Genomic DNA, 16,739 nt, shown 5'->3' with positions numbered 1-16,739 from the left:
AGGACGTAGGCTCTCACCGAAAGGGGGCGGGGCGCGTCCCGCCGCGGCTTCCTTTTCCGCCCGCTTGCCAGAGCCTCGGGGCCTCTGAGGCGGGGCGGCCGGCACTGGGGTTGGCGGGGTGGGGGGACGCGCAGGCGCAGAGCAGCAGGCCGGCTCCCCCACCCCCACCCCCCCCCGCGCGGCGGCGCCTGCGCGGCGCGCGGCCGGGTCGGCCCGAGGGCGCCTGCGCGCTGAGGCGGGACGCGCGGCCCGGCAGGCCGGCTGCAGCGGGCGCCTGGGGCGGGGCGGCCGCGGCGGCGGCGGCCGCGGCGGTTTCGCTGGAGCGCGGGGCGGCGGGGCCCCGGCGGCGGAAGATGGCGGAGCTCGGCAAGAAGTACTGCGTGTACTGCCTGGCCGAGGTGAGCCCGCTGCGCTTCCGCTGCACCGAGTGCCAGGACATCGAGCTGTGCCCCGAGTGCTTCTCCGCCGGCGCCGAGATCGGCCACCACCGCCGCTACCACGGCTACCAGCTGGTGGACGGCGGGCGCTTCACGCTCTGGGGGCCCGAGGCCGAGGGCGGCTGGACCAGCCGCGAGGAGCAGCTGCTGCTGGATGCCATCGAGCAGTTCGGCTTCGGGAACTGGGTGAGCGGCGGGGCCCGGGCGCACCTGCGGGGGTGCGGCGCCGCGAGGGCGCGGGGTGGCCGTGGGCGGGGGGTGGGGGCCCGCGCCCGCTCCCGGGGCAGGGCCAGGCGCACAGAGAGGGTGAGCCAGCCGCCCAAGGTCACACAGCAGGAAGTAGCGGGGCGGGGGGGCGGGAAGCGGGCTGACTGCCCCCCACCCCGGGGCCGTTTTCCCAGCCTTTTGGGGTGGCCTCTGCGGGTGTCTGCCTAGTGCACCCCTTGGGCGAAGCCCGGCGCCCCTCCGGGGACTCCCCAGAAGGGAGTCGGGGGTCACGGGCGGCTCTGAGCCTTGACAGCAGTAGGGCGGCCCAGGAAGGAGTGGGTTTTGCCTGGAGGACCGTGTGCTGAAGGCCAGGGCAGCTCCTCTCTACGCCTTCTGCCCTGCAGGCAGGCGCTCCTGGTCCTCCCGGCCACCCTCACCGCCGCGGCCACCACTCTTTGTGGCCTTGTGGCCCCTGCCAGGCACTTGTTGACCCTTGCGTCCCCGCGACACCCCGGGCTTCGTGTGACCTGGGCTGAGTGGGTTCTGCCGCGGAGCGCATGGACCGGGCCATGCCTGACCTTTTGCATTTGGGTCTCTCCACTGGGGGCCCAGTTGGTAAAGAGTGCCCCAGCAGTGCGGGATACCCTGGGGTTTGACCCCTGGGTGGGGAAGATCCCCTGGAGAAGGGAAATGGCAACCCACTCCAGTATTCTTGCCTGAAAGATCCCCATGGACAGGGGAACCCAGTGGGCTGCCATCCACGGGGTCGCAGAGTCAGGCACGACTGAGCGACTTCACTTTCTCTCAGAAGGTTTCTTTGGGGACGTTTATCCGAGGGAGAACACAGCTGGACTGCACTCGTCCACATCGGGCTCTGGAGAGAGAGGCATGCGGTGGCTCTTCCCCAGGTGGTCTCTGAGTGTTCTTTGCACTCTGCAAGAGGAGGCTTTCGGCCGTGTTAGAAGGAGAAGGCCTGGCTGGCTTTTGGCCCATAACCACTGGGGATGTGTGGCCACCTCCAGGCGTTGTGAGAAGTGCGGGAGGAGAGACGGGAGCCCACTCCCTCCTCTTTCCAGACCCTTCTATGTGGTGGTCTCCCAGCTCCCCAAACCACTTCTTCAGCAGCACAGCCGTCCCTCGCTATCCACGAGGCGGGGGGGGGGGGGGGGGGGGTGGAATTGTTCCAGAATCCTCCCAGGCCACCAGAATCATCCCATACTCTGTCCCTTGTCTAAAATGTCAGAACAGTGTTGAGCCCACAGATGCTGGGGCCCGACCGCCAGCCTCTTCTCCTGGGCTTGCCGTTGGAGACGTTCCACGCTTCTCCCCGCGTCCCCAAACCTGCCCTGCCTGTATTTAGGTTAGCTTTTTTCTGTCGGTCAAGCGAGCCCGTCTTCGGGGACCCGTGCCCATTCCGCAGCCCTGGAATCTCGAGCCTCTCCCAGCTCCTTAGAGACACTGCTCCCGGTTCTCAGCTGAGTGCCAGCATCACGGAGGCCACCCTCTGGACCCCCCTCACTTGGTCCTGAAGTGCTGTCCATGGACGTGTGTGGAGCCTCTGCTCCACGCGTGTCCTGTGATGGTGAAGGAGTCTGGAAGGAATGGTGTCAGCCTGGCCTTCATGGGTGTTATAGGGTTGTCGCGGGCTGGTCCTGAGGTCCAGCCTCCGGTTGCAAACCCATCCCTGCCGTCCCAGTGCATATTCCCTGGATTCCTCCACCTCCCTTCACCCAAATCTCACACCTTGATCGGTTGGCTCCTTGGGCTGCAAATGAAGTACCATCCTCAGGGCCTTCTTCCGGGTCCAGTTCAGCGGCAGCCCTATCTTCAGAATCTTCCAGAAGCTAGCCTCTTCTCACAGCCTCAGAGCAGGCTGGTGTCCATCTCTTGCCTGACGGCTCCTGGAGCCTCCGGACTGGCCTCTCTGCTTGGTCCCCGGGCCCTGCAGCCCGTTCCAGGCAGCAGGATTGGAGCCGTGTCTGAGGACAGGTCACCTCCCGTCAGCCTGCAGCGGCTTCCAGTTCTATGGAGATGAAACTTGAGGGCTTGCAGGGCCTTTCAGCATCTACCTACCCCAGGATCCTTTTGATCATTTGTTATTTGTTCTGTTGAGAGTGCTCCCCACTCTCCGTCCTCCCCAATCATGGTTTGTGACTGGTCTTTCTGCTCCCATATCAGTGCTTCAGAGAGACTTCCCTTCCCCGCTTCATTTTTGCAGCTCTTATCTCTGCAGTTGCCGCTAAAAATAGCTGGCATGGGCCGAGAGGCTCGCTGGGTGCCGGGCACTGTGCTGAGCTCGCGTGGTTCCTCGTGAGAGCCTCCCAGCACAGGTCTGTGCCACAGGCTTCGGACCGAATCGTTTGGTGTCCGAGTTGTGCTCCGAGCCTCCCCGTCAGCACTGCCTCCCCTGCAGCTCTGCAGAAAATACTTGAAAAGTGAGCCCAGGACTAAAAGATGTATTGTAGATGCCGAGGGGGGCCGGGAGGGTGCTCTGAGAGCAGTACTACTTTAACTTGCACGCGAACCATCTGGAAAGCGTGCTGAAAGGCAGGTTCCGACTCGGGCTGGCAGCAGGCTCAGCTGCTCCAAGAGACAAAGCCGGGGGCTTCTCCCTGCTCAGCAGGCGTTGGGGTCTGGGGTCGGAGGTCCACGGGTCAGGCCGGGGCGCAGCTCTCCCGTCTCTCCCTCTGCTCTCTGGGGCACCTTTGCCCTGAGCTTCGCTGTGCTTCCTCAGAGGCTCCTCTGCAGTGCTGAGATGCGGGCTGTTTGCAGGTGTGAGCCCCAAGCTGCGTGTCCCGCGCAGGCCGCCGTCAGCAGGTGCGGGCTCTGGGTGAGGCACTTTGCACGCGCGTCTGCGTGCTCCTTTCAGCAGGCTGTGGGCTGGTTCTTGGTTGAAGAGCAGCGATCCCGAGAATGGAAGGCCCTGGTGCAGACCCCGGCTTCCACGCAGTGAGGCCAGAGCCGGGGCTTAACCTCCTGGTGCAGCAGCAGCGCCTGCTGTGGCTGGGAGGCTGCATGCTCCTGGCTGGAGCCGGGTCTTGACCCGACTGGGTGGGGGGTGAATAAGGGGGCCGGGGCTGAGGGACAGGGACCGGGTCCCACAGGTGGGTGTGCGTGTGGGGACAGTGATGCAGAGGCAGGCGAGACCGTTGTGATTTCTCTGGTGGTACACGTGGGCGCGGGGTCGTGGGGACTCTGTGCGGACAGGCCCTGCTGAAGTCTGGACCGTTTGCTCACAGCGTGTCCCAGGGTCCGGGCCTGGCTGAGGGGTGCCGGCCGCAAGGCCAGGAGGGTTTGGGACGAGCAGCAGAGAGGACGGGGGTGAACCGCTGACACCTGTGAGGGGAGGCCAGGCAAGAACTCAAACTTCACTGGGCCCGCTGCGTCCCAGCACCGTGGGTTCTGAACTGCCTCGTCCCGGGCCGCTGGTTGCGTGCTGGGCGCTGTGCAGGTTCAGGGTTGGAGGACGGACCCTGGGGGACGCGAGCACGGATGTGAACTCCAGGCTGCACTTTCCCACGGCGCCGCGCATTCGTTGGTTGGTTGCTGGAGCATCGACCAGTTTCAGGGAGGCCTGGGCCCCCCCACCTCCGGTGGTCAGGAGGACTCCAGGGGCAGGTGGGGTTCATGCTGGCCCGAAGCTCAATTTCAAGTTGAAAAAGGACGTGGAGTGGTCTGTGGACTCTGTGAGGCCTTGTGCTGTGAACGTACATTTAGGCTGATTACCGGAGGCAGGCGGAACGTCATGAACAAGGGCTCTCCCTGGGTGGATGACAGTGGGCCCGGCAGGCTGGGAGACGCAGATGCGCTGTCTGCCTCCATCGTCCGGCACTGGCTCAGGACCCACGTTGTGCTGGACCCCATGCTACACGCAGAGCGTCCGCGGGTAAGGTCTGGATGCAGCGGTTACAGAGAGTCCGGGGCTCTGATGCAGTGAGTTCTCAGCGCGCTTCTCCTCCTCGGCAGGGCGGAGGCCTTCTGCGCGTTGGTGGGAAGTGGGTCAGTTCATCCTGTCAGCTTCCTGAGAGCGGGGGTCTTAGTCGCCATCAAGGACGGGCAGGGAAGAGCTTGGGTGGAGAAGCTAGCTAGAGTTCAGTTATGCAGAGCGGGGCCTTTGTTGTTTGGGGGGCTGGTTCTGTGGGCCCTAGTTCCCTGGCTCGGGGTTGAACCTGCAGCCCTGCAGACGGAGCATGGAGTCCACCGGAGCACCAGGGAAAGCCCGTCCCTGAGCAAGTGGTTCTTAAACTCTCAGAGTGATTGGGAAAACCCTGGGAGGCTCCTTAAGCACAATCCTGTCCTCCTCCCCTGCCGCCCCACCCTTCTGAAGTCAGGAGGTCAGGGGGCGGCGTGAGAGTCCGCAGCTCCAACAGGTTCCCAGGTGATGCTGCTGCTGGCCCGGGGACCCTTTACTTTAAGAAGCACCGGTGTAGCTAGAGTAAGGCATGCGACTTGTAAAACTTTTACTATTTGAAAATATATATATATTTTTATTGTGGTAAAGTATATATTATGTATACATAATATATATGTAAACTATATATTTACATGGATACACGTATCCAGTGTATACTTTATGTACATATTAGATACATGTATTCATGTATACATACACTTTATGTATCCATAGTATACACTTTATGTATACATTAGACATACAGTGGACTGCAAGGAGATCAAACCAGTCAGTCCTAAAGGAAATCAGGCTTGAATATTCATTGGAAGGACTGATGCTGAATCTCCAATAATTTGGCCACCTGATGTGAAGATCTAACTCATTGGAAAAGACGCTGATGCTGGGAAAGATTGAAGGCAAGAGGAGAAGGGGACGACAGAGGATGAGATGGTTGGATGGCATCACCGACTCAATGGAACTGAGTCTGAGCAAGCCCCGGCAGTTGGTGATGGACAGGGAGGCCTGGCGTGCTGCCGTCCGCGGGGTCGCAAGGAGTCGAACGTGACTGAGTGACCGAACTGATGCATGATGTAAAGTTGGCCATCTTAACCACTTGTGAGTGTCCAGCTCAGTGGCATGAAGCGCATCAGTGCTGCTGGGGAGCCGTCCCCTCTGGCCGGAACTCGCTTGTCTTCACGATCAGAAAGTCAGTCCTCGTTGAACACTAGCCCCCGTCCCCGCCTCCCGCAGCCCTCTTAGCTGCTGCTCTCCTTGTCGCCGCGGGTTCACCTGTCTAGGGGCCTCACCTGAGCGGGCTCACACGCTATCTGCACTCTCTGCCTTGTTTCTTAGGATAGCGTCCCGCCTTGGCCAGTGTTGTAGCGGGTGTCAGAACGCCTTCGTGCTTAAGGCCGAGTAACAGTCCGCGGTGTGGACGGACCTCACTTGGTTTATCTGGTTGTCGGGATGGGCCCTGGCTCTCGGGGGTGCTTCTGCGGTGAACACGGGTGTCCAGATAGCGCTGGAGTCCTTGTTAGTTCAGGTCAACACCAGGAGGTGGAATTGCTGGATGGCGAGGTAATCCTGTGTGTTCCTGGAGGACCCGCCATGCGGTTTTCGCACAGGGGCCCGTGGCTTCGTAAAGCTTTCTCACAAGTGTAGCCTGATTTGACCTGAGAGGCTTTAGTGCCCCTGAGGGGCGGTCACAGGTCTGAGCAGGTGAATCCTGCGTTTAGGGAAGAGGATGGGGCCCTGGGACAGAGCGGAGGCTTATGGAGCTTTCTAGCTTTAAAAAAAAAAGAGGCCCGTCAAACGGAAGCGGTGGCCCAGGGACACAGGGCACTTGGAGTGGCCGCTGGCCTGGAAGGATGCGCGGAGACCAGTTATCTTGGCAGCTGGCCTTGACAGGCCATCATGGAGCGGGGCGGGTTGGGCTGGAGGGCAGGGGGAGGGTCTGGAGGTGCAGGCGACCAGGGCGTCCTCCCAGCGCTCAAGAAGCCGGCGGGCATTCTCTTCACTGTAAAAGGTGACCGGCTGGGCTGGAGAGGGAAGCGGCCACATCCAGGGCCCCGTGTGGGTGTGCTGGGCCGGACTCCCAGCCGCGGGGAGGTGCATGCACACCAGAACACGCGGGCGGCCGGCGGGGCTGCACGCCCTGGTCCGAGTCCAGAGCCCAGGTTGGGTCCTCAGGGGTGGCCAGCCTGGAGCGTCCTCCTGGGCCCACAGCTCTGACCTCACCCGGTCCTGCAGGCCCACCGCCCGCTCCTCGGCCTTGGACCCCGCGCTCTCCTGGCCCGGCAGGCGGCTCTTTCTGACCCCCTCACCCCATCCCCCCAGGCCCTGCAGCGTCCTTGCTGCCCCCCGGGGTCTCTACCCCACCTGCCCACACGGTGGGCCCTCTGGTTGCTTCTGTCCTCTTGAGGCTTCTTCCTTTAAAGAACGAGGAAGCGAGAGCCATGTCTCCCTGGGGGGATGTAGCATGCACGCCCCTCCCAGGCCTGGCCCTGGAGCCTCGGAACGAATCCAGCCTCCCGGCCTCCATCCCCCAGGCAGACACGAGGCTGGTCAGGAAAGGACGTGCTCCCTTCGGGGTGCTCTAGAGCAGCCCTGCCGACGGACCCGCACGGGAAGGGTGCTTTGTGACATGAACGAGTCGTCCTGGTAAAGGCGCTGGTTCGCGCAGAGATGGGACTGGATGCTCTGCACCGGCAAGAAGTGGGTCCCGCGGTGTCCTCCACATTTCCAGGGGGTCAGAGAGGGCACCGAGGCTGCACGCCTGTGAGCTGGTCCGTCCGGAAAGGGGGGTGCTGGCACGGCTCTGCCTGCGGGTGGGCGAGAGCTGGCCTGTGTCCCAGGGGTGGCCGCGCCCGAGGTGGTCCTTGCAATCTGGGAGGCGGGGGACGCTGCTTGGAGGATGAGATGAGGTGACACCCGTAAATGTCCGTACACGTTAACTGGGGGGGTTCACGATGGTGTTTTTTATCCTGACAAAACACTTAAGAGGAGCAATTACAGATTATAAGCAGGAGCCGAGATGATACACATCTCATGGGAGTGAGTAATGGAGCCAGGATGGTGAGCCTCACTCTGGGCATCACAGAAGCCTTGCTGGAGGAGGTGACCTTGGTGAACACAGGCCGTGGAAGCGACACTGACGGCTTCGTAGTAGGAATCACACAGCCAGCGTCCACGGGCCAAGCCGTGCCCAGCACCAGGGCCACCTCACTTAATCCCCGACCGTCCTGTGGGGGTGGCAGGCGGTAGCGCCCCCGTAATCCTGACCAGGAGGCGCAGAGAAGTTAGTGACGCGTCCAGGTCGCTCAGCAGTAAAGGGCTGGGGCCTGGAGCAGGGCCCGAGGCCCGGCCCCAGGCTGGGCAGAGGCCGGGTCACAGGGCGGGGGCGGCCTCGGCCGGAGGGGAGAGCCCCCGAGGCCGCCCCCGGGAGCTGGCCAGCTCACCGTGGGGCTGTCCTACATCTTTTTCCTTCGGTGATCTCACACCCGGCGGAGAGATGCGTTTTCTTTCTTTTTCAAATGACTCCGGGAATCAGCATACCGAGCTCTCCTCACCTTGTTCTAAAGATGGGAGTCTTTTTTTTTAAGTTCGTGTATAGGAAAACAAGCTTGCAGACTTCGGGCTGCTTCCCGGGTGTTACCGCGAGCTGCGGTAGGAGGGGCCCTTTCAGCTACAGCTGTGTGCCTTGTTCATTTCACTTGTACTTGAACTTTCCCTCCAAGTCTCTTTCCCTGAAACTTCAGCTGCTCATTGCCCGCCCAGCAGTCCCGTCTGTCTGTCCATCCACCCATCTGGATGAAGCAAAAAAACTTGGACCTCGAATACGCGAGGGACAGGACCTCCCCACTGCCCATGCCCCCCCTGCCGTCACGGGCCACTGTGAGGCGTGGACGGGACCGTCCCCCCAGTGTGACCCGCGACACGTGGGGACCAGAGACGCATGAGACGAGACGAGTGGGATGCCGGGCCAGCGGCCGGCGTGAACCGTCCTCGTCGGGCTGTGTCCGTCACCGCTTCCCGGAACCTGTGTGTCCTCCCTGGACTCTTAGCGTCAGAGCCGGGCCGTCCCCTTCCGTCACGGCCCGCAGTCTCAGAGCCCGTGAAGTCAGGCTCTGGGGCTTTCCTAGGCCTTTCTCACCGGCGCCGAGCTGACTTGGCAGTCCCCGGGGTCGATTCTCAGCAGTCACTGCCTGGCGCCTCCCCGAGTAGCGGCCTCCCCCTAGGCAGTGGCTAAGGTGGTCGGCGATGCGGGGTCCTGGGGACCTGGGTGTAGGGTACCAGCCCCACTGATGTGGCTTCATGAACAGCCACCGCCCAGGTCCCTCTGGAGCCAGAAAGCCCTGTATTAACGGAAGAGGAGCTGGCTCACCGAGGTGGCGGCGCGGGGCCCACGGCCATCCGGCCCCTTGCCTGGCAGGGCTGGGGAAACCCAGCCTGTGTGTCTGGAGACCTCCCAGCTTCTTATCCCAGGCCGTCCGCCTCCACGGGCAGAGGCCCCAGGAGTGCGGACGTTTGTGGAGCAAGACGCAGAGCGGTGGGCAGCCTGCCTGTGAGCCCCGAGTAACCAACCGCCCTGTGGCTGCCTGGGGGACGGGGGCTGCCTCCCGGAACAGAGGTCCTCTCTTTTAAGGACGCTGTGTTTTATATGTGTATGTATACATATATGTGTGTGTGTGTATATATGTATACATGTATGTGTGTGTGTGTGTGTGTGTGTGTATATATATATATATATATATATATATATATATTTTATGCAAGGAGATCCAGCCAGTCAATCCTAAAGGATATCAGTCCTGAATATTCATTGGAAGGACTGATGCTGAAGCTGAAACTCCAATACTTTGGCCACCTGATGCGAAGAGCTGACTTATTGGGAAAGACCCTGATGCTGGGAAAGATTGAGGGCAGGAGGAGAAGGGGACGACAGAGGATGAGATGGTTGGATGGCATCACCGGCTCAATGGACGTGAGTTTGAGCAAGCTCCAGGAGTTGGGAGGCCTGGCATGCTGCAGTCCATGGGGTCACAGAGTCGGACATGGCTGAGCAACTGAAGTAATTTTTGATGAAAATCTTAGACATGTTTAAACAGAGAATTAAGGCAGAATTTAACTTTAAAAAGGTCCCTTTTAGTGTTACTGATAAAAGTGAAAAGCTAGTGCACAGAACCTCCACCTCCTTCCCCGTTCCGTCTCAGAACGTGAGCGTTTTGCGTCTCCTGGGGCAGGAAGTTCAGCGTCGGCACAGAAACCAACTCCCGCGCAGACCGCCGTGCGGCAGCTGCCCCGGGCGCACACTTCCTCCTGTCTCGGGGCACGCTGGAGTGCTGGCGCGGCGTGCGGGGCGCCTGTGGTGGGGGTCGGCCCCGCGCCCTGGCCCCCCAGCGGTCCCCAGCGGCCCAGGCGCCCGCTCCTGCTTCTCTCATGCTCGGGACTGCCCTTCGTTTTCAGAACGGGCAGCACCTGCGTCCAGCGGAAGGCGCGAAGTCCTCAGAAGGCAGACGCGGAGGGCCTCCCTCCCAGCACCCCGGCCACCCCGCTCCGTGCCCTGGGCACCGGGCCGCGGCCCCGGGCCCTGCGGGAGTGTCTGACAGCGCAGGCGCGCCGCGCCTCCTGGCCCCTCGCGTGCGGGACCTCACAGGGCCCGGCAGCCTTGCCGGAGAGGGCCGCACAGCCCCTGCCTGCTCCGTCCGCACGGCGGGAGCGGACAGAGAGGCCCCCGGGCAGGTCACGGGGACGCCTCGGTTCGCCCAGACGCCGGATCGCTGCTCAACCTCCCGCCGTGCCCTCGGGCTGAGTCTCTCCCTCGCCGAGCACCCAGGGGGCGCCGGGGGCAGCGGCCTCTTGGAGGGCAGAGCTCTCCTGCAGGGCCGCACTGGACGAGGCCTGGGGCCCCCGCGCTGAGCCGCCCCGCGCTGGGGGGCCCTGGCGAGGGTCAGACGTGGATCCCACGCCCCCGGCCGCCCGCCCGGCGCGGGCAGCGCAGCTCAGGCCGGTGGTGTCCCGCCCCCGGCTCCCCGGCGAGTACAGCCTTTCCCCCTGGAAGGACGTGTGTCCCGGGGGCTCCTTGGAACCAGCTGGGTTGGGCTGAGCTGCGGCAGAGCGTTACTGACCCCCAGGGCCCCCTGGTTCCTTTTCTGTGAGGACCGCAGGCTCACCATCTGGGAGCTGGTCACGGTAGTGATGGCTGTGACTTGCTTTTGCTTTTTCGGACAAAACGTTTCCTGGGAAAGGATAACTGCAGACTTGGTGCTGAGAGAGGTTTCTGAAGGAAGAACCATGTAGATTCTCCAGCAGGCGGCCTGCTCTCAGCTCTGGTCCCCGCTTCCCCTCACTGTGCACAGAGGCGGCCTGCATATGGGTCCCGGTGTGGCCTTTTCTGCCGCCCGAGCGGCACCCGGTGGGGAGAGGCTGGCAGGGCGGACGCCGGTCTGGTCACTCTGAGGGGCTTCCTGACACCTTCCTCCCCTCTGTGCCCGGGTGGTCGGCAGGGTCAGCCCCCAGGGGACCGGCTGGTTTCCTGGGCTCCCGTTCTGCCTGTGGGGGCGCAGGGACCATCCCGACCGTGGGGGGGCGCTGAGCGTCTCTGGGCAGAGCCGGGGGAGGGAGGCCGGCGGGCGCGGAGTGGCTGCTGGCAGCGAGTGCACACTGCAAGGCGGCTGCTTTCTCAAGTGGCTTTAGCGGTTCCCTTTAAGGAAGAGGCCTCTTGGCAGAAGGAAAAGATTGAGGGACTTGTACAATTTCCTCCCATTAATAATCCTGTGCGCGCAGGGCGGGTCCCTTCTGGAGGCGTGACCCCTGCCTGCAGCCCGGGTCGGTCTCCCGCTGCTTGCTGGACCCCAGGGGCCCGCAGAAGCAGTGGCCTGATTCCCGGGTCACCTGACCGCCAGCCGGGGAAGGGACACACCGGCCCGGGGCCGGGGCGTCAGAGACGGAGGCTGGCACGTTGCATTGGGACGCAGGTGGTGCAGTGAGCTAGCTTCCCTCCCTGGTCGGAAGGCCCCGGGCTGCATCTATTCTCCTAGTTCAGAGTGGCGAGGTCACTAGGGCCAGCAGGGGGTCCCCCGGGCTCTGGCTACCCACCCAGGCCTGTCAGCCTCGCAGCCAGACTGCTGGGAGGCAGGGCGGCTCCAGCCCCGGTGGCCTCTGCTTGTCCTCTTAAGAGAACCAGGAGAAGAGGTGGGGTCTGGGATGTGGGTTTCAGCTCTGCCCTCTGAGCGGATCGGCGCCTTTCTGGGTTCCTGACTTTCTCCGGGGGTGGATTCCCCAAAGGTTCTCCCTCCATCCAGGGGATCAGCCCAGCCAGAGTGGCTGTGGGGGACAGACATCACGGTGCCCGCAGGCCACGGGGTGGAGCTGCCTAGGGAGCCCCGCGCCCAGCCTGCGCCTGACCCTCTGATCGCTTCTTGTCTCTGCAGGAGGACATGGCAGCTCACGTCGGCGCTTCCCGGACCCCCCAGGAAGTGATGGAGCATTACGTAAGCATGTACATCCACGGAAACCTGGGGAAGGCCTGCATCCCCGACACCATCCCCAACCGGGTGACCGACCACACCTGCCCCAGTGGGGGCCCCCTCTCTCCCAGCCTCACCACCCCCTTGCCTCCCCTAGACATCTCGGTGGCCGAGCAGCAGCAGCTGGGCTACATGCCGCTGCGGGACGACTACGAGATCGAGTACGACCAGGACGCCGAGACCCTCATCAGCGGGCTCTCGGTCAACTACGACGACGACGACGTGGAGATCGAGCTGAAGCGCGCGCACGTGGACATGTACGTGCGCAAGCTCCGTGAGCGGCAGCGGCGCAAGAACATCGCGCGCGACTACAACCTGGTCCCCGCCTTCCTGGGCAAGGACAAGAAGGAGAAGGAGCGGGCGGCGCGGCGCAAGGTCAGCAAGGAGGAGAAGGAGCTGCGGCTGAAGCTGCGGCCGCTCTACCAGTTCATGTCCTGCAAGGAGTTCGACGACCTGTTCGAGAACATGCACAAGGAGAAGATGCTGCGCGCCAAGATCCGCGAGCTGCAGCGCTACCGGCGTAACGGCATCACCAAGATGGAGGAGTCCGCCGAGTACGAGGCGGCCCGGCACAAGCGCGAGAAGCGGAAGGAGAACAAGGCGGCGGCGGCCGCAGCTGCGGCGGCGGGGGGCGCCAAGCGCGGCAAGGAGGAGGGCCGGGACGGCGAGTTCGCGGCCATCGAGCACCTGCCCGGCTTCGAGCTCCTGTCGGACCGCGAGAAGGTTCTGTGCAGCTCGCTCAACCTGAGCCCCGCGCGCTACGTGACCGTGAAGACCATCATCATCAAGGACCACCTGCAGAAGCGCCAGGGCATCCCCTCCAAGAGCCGCCTGCCCAGCTACCTGGACAAAGTCCTCAAGAAGAGGATCCTGAACTTCCTCACCGAGAGCGGGTGGATATCCAGGGACGCCTCCTGAAGCCCGCTGCCCGGAGTGCCCGGGATGGATGGACGGACAGATGGAGGATGGTTGCCGCGAGAGCCACACCGACAGCGAAGAGGGGGAAAAAAAAAATCTTTGTGAGCCAAAATGAAACGGGGTGGGCGGGAGGGGGAGAGGAAACGCTTTTCCGCCCCCCCACCCCGCATTATTGCTCTTTTTTTTTTAAACAAATCGAGTTCTTCTTTTAGGGTATCAATTCTTTTTACGGTCCTCTGAAGAAGCAATAGCAACAGTCGGATCAAGGGGAAGACAAAACCCGTGTATATTTTAACTGAATCCCTAAACGTAGTACTTTAAGATGAGGATTTGCCTTTAAGTGTTCAGTGTTGACACACGATGATGAGATCGGGAAATTTACTTTTTTTTGTTGCTTCCCAGTGGTACAGGACTGAGAGATGGGCGGAGGGGAGCCCTTCCCTGCCGGCCGCCGGCTCACCCCCGTGACCTGAGCTCCGCACGGCTGCCCTCGGTGGCGGGCAGGTGGCACTTTAGGCGGAGGGCGCGGGCCGCGCAGAAGAGGCCGGGAAAGGGCGGGACGGGCATCCCTAGGGACTAGCCTGGAGGAATCTGGTGGTGAATGGTTTGGCTGAACTGAGCTTCCCCACAACGGCTGGCGGTGGCGCTTTGAGGGAGCTCACCGTGGCGTCTGGGGGGGAAGCGGGGCCTCCTCCCCTGGAGGTGCTTCTTGCTGTGCTTAGAACTTGGCCGTGTGTTTGACTTGGAAGAACTCACTTTAAATGAAGTTCACCGAGAGTTGGGAGTTCTGGGTTTTGGGTCAGCTCCTTCCAGGGTTCCCACCCCAGTGGCAAGCCCCTCTCTCTCTCTGAGACTGGCCACGTGCCTTGTCTTGTGTGGTGTCAGGCACTGGGCTAGGCGAAAGGGACCCCTGTGGCCTGGAGGCCCAGGCACTGCTGCTCGGGCCTCTGCCTTGAGCCAGACTCCGACGTGGCTCTGCCCAGCCGGGTTCAGAGGGCCTCTCAGGGGTGCCCTCGTGACGGGCACGGCGCCTTCCGCGGGAACCTGAGGAGTCCTGTGTCCTCCAGCTGCCGGGGGCTCTCGTGTCCAAGGCCCTGCTGTAGAGTCGGTGGAGTGGCCAGACCCCAGTGCTCCTCCAGTCGTCCTGGGGCGCATCCTGCCTCTCATCCGTCGTAGCTGCCAGACCGTTTACCTCCCAGAATGCTTGGGCTTGAAGTTACACTGAAGTGAAGGTGTTTGAGAAAGAAAGAAAAAAAAAAAACCTCATCATTTCCAAGGACGGCTTAATTATGGTGCCTTTTCCTTTCACATCCTTCTGTCTGTCCCCTAGGGTGAACTTCCAGCATTAAATATACAATTCAAGTATATTGGGGGCTTCCCTGGTGACTCAGATGGTACCCAGCTGCAATGCAGGAGACCTGGGTTTAATCCTTGGGTCGGGAAGATCTGGAGAAGGAAATGGCAACCCATTCCAGTATTCTTGCCTTGGAGAACCCCCACGGACAGAGGAGCCTTGGTGGGCCACCGTCCACGGAGTTGCAGAGTCGGACTGAGTGCCTGACGCTCAAACATGTCGTCTGTGGCTATAGGTGTAAACCGCGTCGCATGCTGGCAGAGTAGCACTCCCCGCGACCTGACTGCAAGCCGGGGACCTCTCTGACCGTAAAGCAGCGGGCGGTGGCGTCACTTTTGAGCACCATCGCCCGCAGGGTAACCACGGCTGATGAGTGTGGACACGGTCTGCGCCGGGCAGAGGAGGAGACGGTGCTACGTCCCTCCAGGGGTTCTCAGCCAGGGTTCCTGGAGCAGCAGCGCAGCGCCCCCCGGGGAACCCGCTAGTGCTTCAGGGACTTGGGCCCCCCAAGGCTTCGGACACGCGGGGCGGGGCCTCGCAGGTCACTGGGACGCGGGCTGAAGTCTGAGAACTGTGAGCTTTAGCCACTCCAGTGTGACCGATTTTCTACATCAGATTCCTAGTTTGGTGAGGTTTTAAATTTAAGGCCTATTTTTATACAAAATGATTGCCAGACTTTCACTAAGCTTGAGAAGCAAAAGCTCCCTGTAAAATGTGCGTGGCCCCGGCCCAGAGCTGTCAGACGAGAAGTTCTGTGCTTAAGCAGGTTTTCAGTGTGTGTGTCTTTTCTCGATGGAATGAAGAATTTATTTAGGCTTGACTGTTTTTAAACACCATAATGAATGTATAATTTATGTTAAAAGTGTGAACCCTTTGTTACAAGGGAAAAGTAATTTTATGATTGGTTGCCTCTTGTCCCATCAACTCCAGCTATTACTGTTGCATTAGTCCCGCCCCTGCTGTTTGCTCAGAGCCTTTAAATTTCTCTATTTAATTCTTACGATAAATGAGTCACCATGATCCCATGGAATTAGGTCTTTTCAAAACTAAAACTCTCTCGAGTCAGAAGATAATCAGCTGTTCAGAACGATGCTCTGGATGGCCAGCATTCCGAGAATGTATTCAGACCGAAACTCTGCCTACCGCCTTTTTCCCTTTTACACATTAAACAGGTTGAGAACCAAACAGTGTCACTGCTTGCTTTTTACTGCCTGCCCCTGCAGCCACAGCTTTTCAGTCTCGTGGATGGTGTGAGCCAGTCCTCACAATCAGGATGGGGAACAGCCTGTGACACGTCTTAGTGTGGCTCTTGCTCATCGCGCCCGTTTTCCCTCCAAACTGTTAAGCAGAAAAGCCCTTCAGGCCAGTGCTCCTTCCCAGAAAGGAACGAAACACCCAGAGCTTCCGTGGAGCCAGGCCGCGGAAGTCTATGGTGAGTAGACAGTGCCAGCTCCGTAACCTACATGGAGGAACGAATCCAGGCTGCAGTTAGGGAAAAGCCGGGAACCCAACACGAGTGCAGCCCGCGGGCCTCTAACTGCGGTGTCAGCATGGACACAGTTCATGTTTTCCTGTTAGTGGTGACTGTGGATGAGTGAAACAGGAAACAGTTCCCATTTAGGCCAGACCATCTCTGGGTTTAGCACCTTTTAGCAGCTGCAGCTGAAAAGGGATGCGAGGGGCCACTCACAGAAACTAGTGTGAGAATTACTCACGCTCAGCATACAGATGCATCCAGAGAGACAAAACCATGTGCCCACAGCTGTGGTGTAAAAGCGAGTGTGACTCCTGGCGTGGTTTCCTCAGGGCACTCTACCGCCTTTAGTTCTGGACTAGGCCTTTTTATATGTCTACATGTATGCATTTTAACATTTATTTAGCTGACTGCCTCAGGTTGTAGCTGCAGCACGCGGGATGTTTCCCTGCAGGGCACGGAGTCTCTAGTTGTGGCTTAGCTGCCCCGTGGCATGTGGCATCTTAGTTCCCCAACTAGGGATCAAACTCGAGTCCCATTCATCGGGACGTGGATTCTTAGCCACTGGACCACCAGGGAAATCCCTGGGCTATGCTTTTGACCAAGTAATTTAAAGCAACTTAAAAAGGGGAAATTTCTTTGCAATTTTAATGATGGGATTATTACCTATACCTTTCAAACTTGAGTGCCCCCCACCTTTATGCAGTAACTAGATGTAACTGTACTGATCTTCAGTCCCTGAAGTACCCCTCAGAAGCAAAGAGAGCAGAAGGTTACTTTTTCTCTGGTGCTTTTAACAGAACCTCAGTCATTCAGTTTTTCCCTCAATGTGAGGGAAGCAGGGTCCTACGGCGAGCGTCACAGGGTCAGCGGTCGCCAGTCAGACGTCCCTGATGGTGCTGCTCCTGAGCGTCCGGGGTCCTCTCTC

General features: G+C 60.7%; 1 protein-coding gene across 1 annotated transcript; it reads left to right on the top strand.

Annotated features, from left to right (window-relative positions):
* The first annotated feature begins 259 nt into the window (after positions 1 to 259).
* TADA2B (transcriptional adaptor 2B) lies at positions 260 to 16,408 on the top strand. Its single transcript, XM_065913996.1, has 2 exons — positions 260 to 623; positions 11,970 to 16,408. Exons 1-2 carry the CDS (start codon positions 354 to 356, stop codon positions 12,981 to 12,983), a joined length of 1,284 nt encoding a protein of 427 aa, XP_065770068.1. The 5' UTR covers positions 260 to 353; the 3' UTR covers positions 12,984 to 16,408.
* The last annotated feature ends 331 nt before the right edge of the window (positions 16,409 to 16,739 follow it).

The sequence above is a fragment of the Muntiacus reevesi genome, chromosome 22 (assembly GCF_963930625.1).
Source record: "Muntiacus reevesi chromosome 22, mMunRee1.1, whole genome shotgun sequence".
Taxonomy (NCBI): Eukaryota; Metazoa; Chordata; class Mammalia; order Artiodactyla; family Cervidae; genus Muntiacus; species Muntiacus reevesi.
The sequence above is the reverse complement of the archived record's forward strand: the minus strand, read 5'-3'. Positions and strand labels throughout refer to the sequence as shown.